This window comes from Heterocephalus glaber, unplaced genomic scaffold (genome assembly GCF_053883595.1).
Source record: "Heterocephalus glaber isolate CG9 unplaced genomic scaffold, H.glaber_assembly_v1.0 deba00001454, whole genome shotgun sequence".
Classification (NCBI taxonomy): Eukaryota; Metazoa; Chordata; class Mammalia; order Rodentia; family Bathyergidae; genus Heterocephalus; species Heterocephalus glaber.
In genome coordinates, this window is record NW_028258303.1 from 6,075,266 (window position 1) to 6,089,016 (window position 13,751).

Genomic DNA, 13,751 nt, shown 5'->3' on the forward strand with positions numbered 1-13,751 from the left:
TTTCACTTATGACCGTACAATATGGTTTATTTACCTTGTTTATCTCAGCCATTCTTCCCTTGATCATAGCCAAAAGGCACAGAAGAAATTTCTGCCATTCTTGCTAGAAGGTAAACTCTTTGAAAGCATTTGTTTTCATTTCTGTTCATCTCAGTAACTAATGCCTGATACATAGAATGTACTTGATCAATAACTGTCTGAAAAAGTTCAGTTGCATTTTAAAATCATACTTTTTCTGCTCAGGCAAAAAGTATGGGTAAAACAAAAACAGAAACAACTGTGTCCCAGTTTAATTAGGATAGCTTGGTACAGGCGACTGTCTTGAAAGAATAGTAAGTCAGAGCTCTTCTGCTTAATGCTCGTTTACACAGATTTCTTTGGTACCAGCAGAACAAAGATGTTAGATGGGATCAGGATCTATCTTTAAGCAAGAGAAGCTTAATGAGACTAGTGGCACAATTAAGAAGAAGCACAGGCTGAGACATAACTGAGATCTATTTAAAGTTATAGATCGTGAAGGTTGTTTTTCAGAGTGATGCAGGCTTTTCTGGGAGGCAGTTACTGGTCTATGGATTTCTGTCAAAGACACCCAGAAAAAGGTCAGCTTTGTGTGGAATGCTGGCCTAGAAGACTTCTGGGGTCTTTTCTCCCTGAACAAATTAGAAATCGATGACAGAGATCAAGAAGCTGCTATGTGAGACACACAAGACCAATGGCTAGAAGAAGACTCTACAGTCATATTTTATGTGTTACAGTTCATGATTTCATGAACCTCCAGTGAGCTTTATCAGGTGAGGAGGTTATCATTTGTTGTTTGGTTTTGCTTTTTTTTTTTTGGTACCAGGGATCAAACTCAGGTCCTTGTGCTTGAGAGGCAGGCAGTGGAACCACTGAGCTAAATCCCCAGCCCTAGTTTTGCTTTTTAATAGAAGCTGTGCCAAACCTTGCAAACTGAACCAAAATACATTTCCTTATTACTACCTATTCTTGGCCCAATTAGTTGTCAGCTGCCTGGGCTAAAAAATATGTACTACAGATAAATTTCATTTAGACATGTTCTGTCATGAAATCATAAAGGCATTCTTCACCAGACCTCTAGGAAATTAAAAAACAAAATAAAAGAAGTATAAGAAATGGTTGAGGGCCTGTTCTCTACTTCTTTTAAGGCATTTACCTTTTTATAGCATCATAATTTTAAGTTAACAATAGGAAATATCTAACGATTAAGCTTTGTATTTACACATTCCTCACATATATATTCTCTCAGGTTACCTTTCAGACCATCTTATAAGAAGGGTTTACTGCTCTACTCATACGATTTATTGATGCTTTAAATATATTATCTTATTTAATCTTGATGAAAGTAGTGTGAAGTAGGAATGCTTATCATTATGATTCAACTCCCAAGGTGCAGAGATTCTAAATAACTTCCCATGTTTACACATGTGTTTTTAAGGGGCTGGACTCAACCCCAGGTTGATGTACTTGTGAAGCTCATGTTTAAATTTCCTCATTGGCATCATTTCATCACAAGGAAAGTGAGACATAAAGGAGCCAAGTGAACTGTATATTGTCTCTTTAATCTTTACAATGCCACTCTATTTTAAAATTTTATAGTGTTTATTAAAATTTCAATCACTTTGTTTAGTCACATTTTATTTTCCTTTTGTCTTCCTCGCAGACTCTATTTCATGAGTGCAGTGGCCATCACTCTGCTTCTGAGCTTATCTCTAGTTCCTAGATCTGTGTCTGGGATGTAACTGGTACTTAACAAATATTTGATTACTATACTAGTGCGTATGTATGTTTGTTTTAAAAATATTTTATTTATCACAGTAGTTTTGTAGTATAGTTTCAAGTTGGGGATTGTAATACCCCCTGCTATGTCTCTGTTACCTAGAATTGCTTTTGCTATTCTAGGTCTCTTCTTGTTCCAAATGAATTTTTGGATTGTTTTCTCAAGGTCTGTGAAGTATGCTGCTGGAATTTCAATTGGGATTGCATTGAATCTATATAGCAGTTTTGGAAGTATGGCCATTTTCACTATATTGATCCTTCTTACCCAGGAGCAGGGTCTTTCCGTTTTCTGATATCATCTTCAAACTCTCTTTTCAGAGTACTATAGTTTTCAGAGAAGAGGTCTTTGGTTTCTTTTGTTAGGTTTATTCCTAGGTATTTCAGTATTTTGAATGCTATTGTGAAAGGAATTGTTTGCCCTATTTCTCTCTCAGTGAGTCTGTTGATCATGGAGAGGAAAGCTATTGATTTTTGTGTGTTGACCTTATAAAATGGAGTACTACTCAACCATAAAAAATGAGAAATTAGAGACATTTATAGCTAAGTGGATGCACATTGAGGATATACTATTAAGTGAAATAAATAGGACACATGTGTAAATATCGAACAGTTTCTCTACTGTGAGAAACTGAAAGTGTAAATAAGGACTAAAAGGTATAATAGACAATGTAGAAATAGGAAGAAAAGGAGCAAAGTGGAAGGGGAAATGGGAGGGATAGGGGAAAGGAAAGAAGGGAATGGAATCCATATGAGAAAAGGAAAAAAATGGAAACAAAGTTTTTGTAAATAGGGAAGGATGGAGGGGTTGAAGGGAGGGCAGGGGAATGGGGAAAAAATAAGGACCAAGAAAGATTATGTAAAGGTGCAAGTTTCCAAAGATGAATGTAACTGTATTGTATACTTAAAATGTACCAATAAAATTAATAAAAAATATTTTATTTATAATATATGTGTCCAGTAAGAGAAAAGAAAATGAACTTTCTCTGCAATGATACTCCATAGAAAGAGATGACTAGACCTGGGGAACTTTGACCCCTAACATAGAATAGGAATATAAACTATGAATTTCTATTTATATTAATTCTCAGGAAGAATATTTCTTTTTAACATTAGACATTATTGGTGGGACTTATCCCAAAACTATTCTGTTTTCATTCTGGAGCTCAAATTCATTCACATCCTATGAGTACCAAGCAAACACTTTAAAGTCCACCTTCTTTCCCCTTCTCCAACATCCATGTTCAGTTAATGCTGATCTGCCTCTTCTGCTCTCTACTTCATCGAAGGCACCAGGTTGAACACCCCTGAGCCAATGATTTTCTCATGAAAAATGAGAGGGAAATATTTTGAGATCAACATCTGGGTCATACCAACTGGAAATCATATATTGAAGGCAAAGGAGTTAGAGGCCATTGTTAATATCTTAAGGATACGCACTTCCTTAAAGGTATCATTACTATGAAGAGAGAGGGTTATGTCAACAGCATCAGTTCTAAAAATAATGATATGAAAGTAGTGACTACAAGGATTATTATCTGGCTTTTAGGGGCATAATAATAATGGTAGTAGATAAAAAGAGAGACAGAGAATAATGTGGGCATCTCTAGCAAAAATAATCAAAATATCTTGAGCATAGTATTGTGCTTTTGACCAGGAAACTCAGATTTGAGGTCCAAATTATTCTTCTGAGGAAATGCACAGAGAAAGGGTATCAAGCACTCTTGCTGCTACTGTTAACAATCCTTCCTTCATTCATTCTGTAATTATTTACTGATTGTCAATCACAGTGATTTTCACTAGGCTAGCCACTTAAGCAAAACTCAGATCTTTCTTTCAGAGAGGTTGATAGGATCTGAATTGCTTCTGTAAACATGTAAATAAACTACACTACAGCACAGAATAAAAGATAGCTTTGTTTTTCACAAAAGAGATAAAGCTTGCCTAAGCCTTTTTTTGTAGTTACTGTTAAATGATGGTTATAGAAAAATAAGATGTAGATAAATATTTTCACATTTGGAAATAGAAAGACACTTGTAGGAATCTTATTTGTTGACAAGATTAACTTTTACTTTCAAATGGATTCACATAATCACAGATAAGGTTTTAATCTAAAAACAAATGCAGTGTAGAAAATACCCTGAGTCACTTAAAAGAATGGGATAACCTAAGAGATATTTGGAACGAGATTTGTAAAAACATTTTTAGTTTTCATGTTTATATTTTTTAATCCTTTTCCAAACAAAATACCAGTGCATATATTTTAGTTTTGGAAATCCACAACAAACTTATCTGTTAGACAGCATGGAGGACTCTGAATTCCCTCTTCTGGTGTACTGAGTTGTCTCAAAGATGTCTTTAAATCAATAAAAAATACAATTTAACTGAAAATTCATTGTTAGCATTAAAGTAAACAAGAAATAAATCTCAACTGAGAGATTCCAACATGGAAGACAACATAGCTACAGCTATTCATGCACAGCCTTGGCCAGTACCTTCTGAATGCCTGCCTGAGACTCCAGAACATTGTTCTCTGACCCGTTGCTTCGGTTGATCATTCGCCACATTTGGGAATACATGCTGTCCCTCTCGAAAGGATTCAGTCCCTTCATGCGGACATGCTCATACACTGCAGAGTCCAGGACCGTGCCATAAGGGATGTCTGTTTGCTTGGAAAGATCCTGGAGAGACCTTGATTTGGAAAAGAAGAGAGACACAAGTGAGTGCTCTGGACATTTTCAAGTGGAAATAAATTTAAAGAAAGAAAAGGAAAGTGTATATGAAGATAAGTATTAAATTGCTTTCTTATTTTCTTGTTTCTTAACATTAAGATGTGATGTATAATTATTGAAGGAAAAATGAAAAATTTTAGTGGTAATGCAACCCTTTTTTTGGTTATCTTTACAGGGAGAAATATCTAGAATCTGATGAAAATAATGACACATTGAATTAGATTGTTAGGTAATTATGATATTTTAATAAAGTCTTTGTAAATAGGGAAGGGTGGAGGGCATGAAGGGAGGGCTAGGAATGGGGAAAAAATAAGAACCAAGATGTATTATGTAAAGGTACAATTCTCAATGAGAAATGTAATTGTGTTGTATACCTACAATGTACCAATAAAAGAATTTAATAAAAAAAAATTGTCATAAATATGGGGCCTGTATCCCTCTATGTGGCAAGGGTTTAATATATTTATAAAATAATCACAGTTTTACACAAGAAGCATTTTTAAGTTAAATTTATGCTTAAAATCACAAATTGTGATCATTATTATTTATTGAGCAATTACTTCATACAAGACCAGAAAATGACATATATCTTCTGAGTAGCAATTCCTCACATTCAAAGCTATTTCACACATGTTCTAGATGAGGAAACTTGGGTAAGAAGAATAAATGACTTTGTTAGGGTGAAGCAGTTAGTGAGTGGTTCATAGGTAGGTCATATGCAGGATTCACATGTGGGTGAGCTGCCTCAAAGGCCATAGTGTTCCGATGCTAACTCTTATTTCTATATTTCTTTTGCTACACTGGCCCAAGGGTTTGGTTGTGTTTTTGTGATTGCATTTATGAGAATGAGGGGTTGGGGGCAGAGAGAGAGAGAGAGAGAGAGAGAGAGAGGGAGATTGAGGGAGAAAATTCTATTTGTATTTAGGTAGGATAAATTCACACTTTTTTAAGCTGAAGATATTTTCAGTTTTCTCTTTTTCAGGATAATACTCCAGGATTTTCAGATAAATTTTTTAGTTAGAAATGACATCTATTTGTTCCAGGTTATCCATCTCTAGATTGCTGGACTATTTCCTTTGAGTTTCTGAGCAACTATAGAATTTCTAGCTTGGAGAAACATAGACCAGTCCACTGAGATCATTGAATTTGTGTAGGTGCTCAACCTTAAGGATGACATTTAAGAACAAGTATGGGTCTTTGGCATGCTGTTAAAAATCAGAGACTCACATGCTCAAGCTTGCTAACTTCTGGGAATGGGAATAGGTGCTTTGATACACTATACCATATTTTGAACAAGAATAAATACCTAAGGCAACCCTCAACCATGAGCCACGAATCTCAGGTCATACATACTCCTGATCTTTTGGTCTGTTCTAGATGGAATGAACTAATGATTTCCTGAGGGTCATTAAAACCAGCACTAGCATGGGGTAAAGGTATTGGGAATATTACTGCAGTTCACCAACCTCCATCATGTGCAAAATGGTGTTATAAACAATAAATTATGTTCCCTGTCTGTTGAGTATTTCTGCCAATTTCTAACCACAACTTTCAGCAGAATTTAACCTGTACTTTATTGAGTTTGTGTTGTTGATATATAACATTTACTCCATTGAAATTGCCCTGGTAATTTGTTTTTAATCTATATGTCTCTCCATAAATGATACATTAAAACTATCTGATGAGAAAAATTTTCTGGAATATTCTGCAACTTTTACCAATTTTAAAGGATAAACTAAAGTGACAGTGTAAATAGTAATTGAGGGCAAAAATGGAATAAAAAAGGTTACTACAACATAATGCCAGAGTGACAGGCATTTACTCCTAGGACATATTATAATTATCTTGATGATAGCATAACGATAAGAATTTTGTTTCAAGAGGGCAATTGACTCTTGTTTCTGGTAGTAAACCTAAAATTGTACTAAAAACAGAACATTTTAAACATATTCCCCATTGTATAAGGGCTGATCAAAATACAGTGCTTGTTTTTAAAAAATATTACAGTGAAAGTTTCATTGACATTAATTCCCTTCAAAATACTCTTCCTCGCTTTGAACAAACTTATCCCGTTGTTCTTGCCACTTTCTGAAGCAGTTCTGGAAATTTCCTTTTGTGAGTGTTTTCACAAGTTGTGATGAAAAATACAGTGATTGCTGCTATCAAGTGCTGTCCAACAGAAAAGGAGCCTCAGAAAAGCATTACGGGTGACCTCATCCACCTTAATCACTGGATGTGACACCATGAAATTCCTGGCTCTTTCCTAAAGTCAAAATGACCATAAAAGGTAAATGGTTGGAATCAGTTCAGGTATTGAGTCAGCCAGGACAGCACAGCTAAAGATACTCAGAAAAAATACTTTTACAAATCAGAGTTGAAAACTTAAAGTGTTACTTGATTTCTCTCATATGAGAGACCCAAAATGTAAATAAATAACAAAATGAAAGACAGATAATAGGAAATAGGGAGACAGATCTTTCACAGAAGATGGAAGGAGGGTGGGAGGTACAGGAAAGGAAGGCAATGAAAAAACTTTAAGGTGTGTTATGTACACGAACCAATTCCTTACGATGAATGTAACCATTACGTACTGCAAATCTATACTAGTAAAAAAATTGATTTTAAAAAGGATTTCCAGAACTACTTCAGAAAGTGCCAAGAACGGTGGCATGTGTTCAGTGTGAGGGGGAATATTTTGAGGAGGATTAATAGCATTGTGTCTTTTACTGTGATAAATTTAAAAAAATAAACATTCACTGTAGTTTTTTATCATAGTTTGTGTAATTACAGATACTCTAAAATGGTAACGCTGGAGGAGGAAATGAAACGTATCTGTCCAGGTTATGACAGCAGGCCTCAGTACTTCAACTTCTATAAACACAAGGCTCTGTGCCAGGGAGTGCACAGCACATGGGTGGCCAGAGGGGCCCTGGGCTGAGCAGGGAGGGTCCTGTTACTGTTCACCAGAAACCCTCCCAGTGCAAGTTTGGCTACTTCCCAGTTTTTAGTTCTGGCAATCAGTCTGGATTACAACCATCAGAAGGCTTCAATTTGGTGCAGGTGAGATCATAATCTATGATGAAAATTTTGTGCTTACTTCCAAATGCATGGTTGGTTTGCCTCAAATAGTCACACTAGAAACTGCTGTTCAATAAATTAGTGCTCTCTATTAGACTTCCACAGAAAGAAAATTGAAATCAAATATTGGGATCTTTACTATAATGACATTTCTGTGACATAGCTTTGCCTTAAATATGAGTTTTAAAGCCTAAATATAGAGTTATAAAGAGTTTGGTTGGTGATACTGTTTTGTACACATTAAACTTTTAAAGGAATATTTTAATACATTCCCTAGGTGAAGCTCCTGGTATCAGAAAAAAAAAGGCAGTTTATTTTCAACATGCATCAACTTTAGAATAGGAGAGCATTTTGTAATTTAGAACAAAGGCATGTTCCCTCTAGTAGTTTCTGATATCAAGTTCAGCTTATAAATTTGCCTTGAGACATGCCTGCAATAAAAATTACAGCTTGTCTGATTCAGCGTCATTCCATTACAGCACACCAAGATAGCACCAAAGGTGACAAAATAAAATGACTGGAGCAAAATGAGGAGAACACAGACAGCTTATTAGAGAGAAAGAAGGCTGGTTCAGGAGCCCAGCACAGAAAGGGAGCAACTATTCTAAGTGGTCATTTTGGGTTTTTTCATGGTAATGAGATTTTAGAGCAAGAACAGCAGAAGTGCTGTGGTCTATGTAATGAATCCCTAAAAGAAATGTAGTTTGTTATTCTATAAGCTGTAATCCTCAGAAAATTCTATCTGAAGGTCAAAGATGAGTGGATATTATTTAGACATGCCCAATCATTTTTTTAAACTTGGAAAACAATTCTAGAATCACTCATTAGCACCTAGTTTATACATTAATTTGCCTTGCAAAAATGGACTTTTCTTTGTTTAAAATAGGCAACAGAAGGAAGGAATGAAGAAATATAGGACATTTCAAAGCAGAGTTAGCTGTGAATATACTCAGATTAATACATTCCATTTCTCTTGCTAACCACCTAACTCACACATACTCACACAAAACTCAGAGAATTCTCATTCCATGAATTTATTAAACCTGACTCCCACTCCCAAACCCACAGCCTCAGTATTCACACAGAGTCAAAACAGAGGTCCGGAGCTATGGGTGGTAAATGATAAAGCAAATACTTTGCCACGCCAAACATCAGCCTTGTTTTTTTCATCATCCTACTGAAGTTCTTTTTATTCTCCTATTGGTTTCCTATCAAACTGTGGGTCCTAAACAATACCAAGAGAGGACAGGTAGGTTTTATTTGGTATTTACATGGCAAACACAGAGGAACTGTGCAATTTAGGGCAATGCGATAAGAATAAATTTTAGGAGCTTAGGTGTACCTACGCTGATTCCAAACTCTTTTCATAAAAGAATACACTCTTAAAACACCTTGAGGCACTTTAAATTAATTTTGGTATATGTGATAGTCTCATTTAGGCATATCAACAGCAATCACTTTGATACTGGGTAACAGTTCTATTTTATTTTATTTGTAGTATGGGTGATTGAACTCAGAGAGCAACAAGCTATAGCCTCAACCCTTTTGGTTTTTTAGTTTTAGACAGGGTCTTGTCAAGTTGCCCATGGTGACCTCAAACTTGTGATCCTCCTGCCTTAGTCTTCTGAGTAACTGGGATTACAGGTGTGAACCATTATACCTGGCTTTAGGTTAGATATTAATGTCAAGCTGATTTGTTATTGTGATTTGAATGACGTTGTCTACCACTGTGAACCTGAGTTGGCTCATCACTAAAGTAGAGAGAGGAACAGTGTCCTCCTTAGAATAATGAAAGAATCTGGCATAATGACACTGACCAAGTTATCTAATGTTTTTATATGAAGATTATGATGATGATGATGATGACTATTTGCTCTCTACTGCCTTATTTTTCTGAAATTTGTTTTCCTGCCAGAGGCAGGTTGGCCTTTTATATATACCATTGAAAAGGAGAGTCATGAGTTGGAATAGAATTAAATACTTTCTGATTTTCTTTCCAACTACAATGTTGCATACAAATGATTTATGACAAATAGTCCTATCTATTTTTCACAGCAAATTCTTTGGGAAAGTTATATGAGTTTGTACCAATGAAATTAAGTTACTATGAACATGTTGCTAAAATGTTTATATTTCTAAAACTGTTCACTAGTTTTAAAAATCTAATGCCTAATCTCTCTGCAGTGAATTTTCACTCAGATTTTCCCTTAATAAGAGTGGATGTTATCTACATAAAAGTTTCAGGTAGCTTTTATAAACCTCTCTGTCTCATCGCCAGCATCATCCTCTTTAAAAAATGATCCTGGGTGCCGGGGATTGAGCTCACTGGTGCTTCTGCCTGCCTCACAAGTGCAAAGTCCGGAGTTCGATCCCCGGTACACACACACACACACACACACACACACACACACACACACACACACACACACAGATGATACTGGGTGTGTGGAATGCTCACCAACAAATGAGTGTGAGCTTCCAACTCTGGGATAGGGATTGTGAGTCTAGTCCCATTTTTTATGGAATGGAGCAAGTCAACTCAAGTTATTACATCAGGAGGACTGTGGGGGGTGGAGAGAGAAATGCAGTGTAGCTGATGGGATTGGCACTAGACAGAGCAGCAAGGGGGCGGGAGGGGAAAACAGACTGGGGTGTGGGGCGCGCCCCCTCCAGCTCCTCTCAGCCCTTCCCCCAGTGGCTCCTGCTGATGCTGAGGGAGCATCTCCCCCCGCCGCCCCTTCCCCCCCCACACAGATGCTGCTGCAGCCGCGAGGGCGCCCCCTGCTGCCCATGGCTATGGAGCTGTGAGTGGCGATGCCGAGTTTAGAGGCAGGGTTTCCTGCATAAAAAGTGACTTCATGCTTTGACAGGACACCTGACATGCCAGCGGAGTGACAGTTGTCACACTCAAGAAGCAAGTGACAGTACCAGAAAACACATTGGGGTGGTGCCATAAAGGCCACCTCGCCACTGAGAGTGCAAATAGCCCTACACTGGGGGAACTTTTAGTTTCCAAAAGCTTGGGTTTTGAAGACAAAATCTAATTTGAGTTTCAATTCTTAAACAATTATTTAAGTTTATCCAAACTGACCTTTTTTTCTCTATGAAATAGAGGCCAGTGCTTTTATATAAAGGCAGCTGGAGGTTTGAATTAGATATTGCACGTAAGACACTTTGCTTATTAATCAGCTTTCTAAAAGTGCTCATTACTAGTAGTTACAATTACAGATTTGATATTATTATTACCACTCTTCTCCCTGTGATGGCCTCTGAAATTGCCATCTCCTTCTTTCCCTATCAGTGAGACTCCTTCTCGGTTCCTTGCTCTCCCTTATTGTGGCCCTTCCTTCAGTTGCTTCCTCTGTCCTTTTGTTGGCAATAGCCTTGTCCTTTTCACCTAGACTGTCACTTCTAGGTTTGCTTCCCTATCTCTAACCCACATTGTGCAATCCACAGTGAGAGTGTTCTCTATATGAACATGACACACACCGAGGAAATGTGCAATTTAGGGCAAATCTGATCACCTTGCTGCTTGTGTTTCCTCTGTATTCCAGTGTTTTTAGTTAGCCTCCAAGATCCTTAAAAAGTTGGCTTAAATACTTTTCCATGATTAAAAGCAACCATTTGCTTTATTTGTATTCACAGCATAGGCCAAACCTACCATCTTTCATCCTTTCCTTTATCACATCCCCACGTCTTGTCTTGCTAGATATTTTCTCCCCAGGAAAGGCCTCCTTGTTTACCTGGTGAATTTAAATGATCAAACTCCACTGTCTCTGTAGTGCTTTTCCAACACTTAGCATATGTTTGCCTTTAGCATTGTGTTCTGAAACATTACTTCTTTATCTACCTTGCTAAGATGTACACTGCTTGTTCTTATGACTTTTTTATAAAATCATCTTTGACACCCAGAGGCCAGCCTTGCGTCTGAAAAACAGTCAGCCGTCAATGAGGTCCATTTGCTTTGTCTGATCTTTACTAGAAAAACACTTGCACTTTTGAAAGTCACCATTCTTATTAAATTACATTGCATACAATTGAATTTTCACTATATATTGTAAGCCATTCCATGGGTGACTTACCACAGACAGATGTATTTTGTAGGTAAAAAAACAACAAAAACTATTTTTCTTCCCAAGAGATTTTTGGAAATTTACCCTGCAGCAAAATCAGCTGTGAAAGCTTTAGCAGATTTCTAGTGAATTACTTGCCAGAACATTTTGCTATATATGTGAAATAAATAAAATTAGAGGTAAGGCAAATAAAATAGTGAGTAAAAATAAATGGAACTGAAAACGTATTTGTAAAAGCTGAGGCTGTGGCTCATGATTCTGGCAGACACAAGACCTGGAACAAAGTGGGCTGGCTGCTCGTGACAGGGTTATAGTACGGAAACATGAGGGCCTGATCTGATGAGTGACTTCCAAACGAAACAGCGGAAGCAAGAGGAACAGGAAGATTGTTCAGCTGACTTGTTAACCACAATGATTAAAGAATAAATAAAGTAATTCATAACTTCAGTAGCTAAGGAAGAGATAAATACCAGAAACAAGGACAGAATAGTCACTTTTGATACCGTGGAGTGTGACTAGAGAATATTAAATTGAAGGATTTTTTCCTGGCAGAAAGTTTAGATAGGAGGAGAAGGAGAGTGAGTGTGTGCTATTTATGGGGAGCGAGTGAGCACCATGTAAAGCCACTCACCTTCCTCTCTGCTGCTTGGCCACCCACTCTCTGGCAAACCACTTACCTCAGCCTACCTCCTTTTCCACAATAAGGTTTTCCCCATTTCTTTAGGTACAAGTTTGTAAAAATTTTGATGAAATAAAAACATATCAAGAGTCTGGCGGGGTAATAGGACTTCTTGATGTCAGAGGCACATGTGGTTTTCAAATAGTTCAGTTCATCCATGAGAGCTCAGTGAGCTGTGCTTAGTGCCTAGATGTACTCTTCCTATTTGGCAAAATCAGGCTGAGGAAAGAGGCAAATTTCCTTTAAGTCGATAATACTAGGATGGTTTTTATTTTCGAAAGATTATGGTCCAAGTCACTTTAATGGAAAAATAGGGCTCTCTCATAGAGGATCAGATTGCACACCTAAAAGTATACTTTATGGGGCAAGGATATTTGGGGAACCCAGCACAGCTATCTCTAGGGAGACAATGTACCACCCCTGAAGTGCTGCATTCCTGTTCCTCCCCACAGTGCGGAATCTCTTACTTCTCAGAACAGTAGAAGCCATTTGAAGAACAAGTTGAAGACTGAAGTTGGATGATGACAGGCAGGGTAGATGGTGTGGAGTGTGGAGTGTGTGTGTGTGTGTGTGTGTGTGTGTGTGTGTTTCCCAAGCCAGACCCTCTGTGAGACTCAAAGAGGACTGGAGAGGGTCGGCAGATGAGCACCTCCATGAGGAGAGCAGGGTAGAGCTAAGTGCATCTTTCCTCCTGTTCCCATCTTGAATCCTTCACCTCCCCCAGATCCTCCCTCACGTGGTAGAGCCCAGTACATTAGAAAAGACAGCTTCTGGTTCTTAGGTTCTGAACATCTTTAACTCACTCAGTTAATCTTTATTTTTAAGAACTGCTTAAATAACTGTCAGAATTTCTTTGAATGTGCTTGGTCTGGAAAAAGCAATATCAGTATTCATAAGGAGGGCAGCTATCCCTTCTAGAACACTGTTCCACTGTGGTGGATGATGAGGTGCAGGGATGGCGTGCAGTCTTTCCTGACAGATCTAAGAACATTTCTTGCACTCTGTCCTCCACTGAGTGGTTAGGAACACTACACTCTGCCCTCCATGTGGCACAGATAGGACTACACAGGTGGCAGTGGAGATTACTGGACGTACTAGAGAAAGATGGCAGTCATAGATTGCTGCAATGAAAAGGTTTGCCCTTCCACCTACTCATGAAAAAGCTGGTTTCATGCTTGTGAATAAGATGGATCATTTTAGAGAACCCAGAGGAAGTCAGGAATACTCTGTTCTTATTGCTGTTAAGCACAATTAATAAAAATGCTAATACTACACAATTGCAAGAGAACAGTCATCTGGAAATCTGATTGGATGTCTGACTGCTTGACCCATATTAAAAGTTAGGGAGTCATTTTGTCATAACATGAATCCTCAAATGGCGCTAACACTGTATTT

The 13,751-nt window shown here is 37.6% G+C and overlaps 1 protein-coding gene across 5 annotated transcripts in view; it reads right to left on the reverse strand.

Moving 5' to 3' along the window:
* Grid2 (glutamate ionotropic receptor delta type subunit 2) overlaps window positions 1-13,751 on the reverse strand; it is a 1,480,136-nt gene that overhangs the window by 282,650 nt on the left and 1,183,735 nt on the right. For all 5 annotated transcript variants that reach the window (XM_087215774.1, XM_021261081.2, XM_087215773.1 and 2 more), the window contains one exon: window positions 4,290-4,485. In XM_087215774.1, coding sequence (XP_087071900.1) covers window positions 4,290-4,485 — 196 coding nt within the window. The remainder of the gene's footprint in view (window positions 1-4,289; window positions 4,486-13,751) is intronic.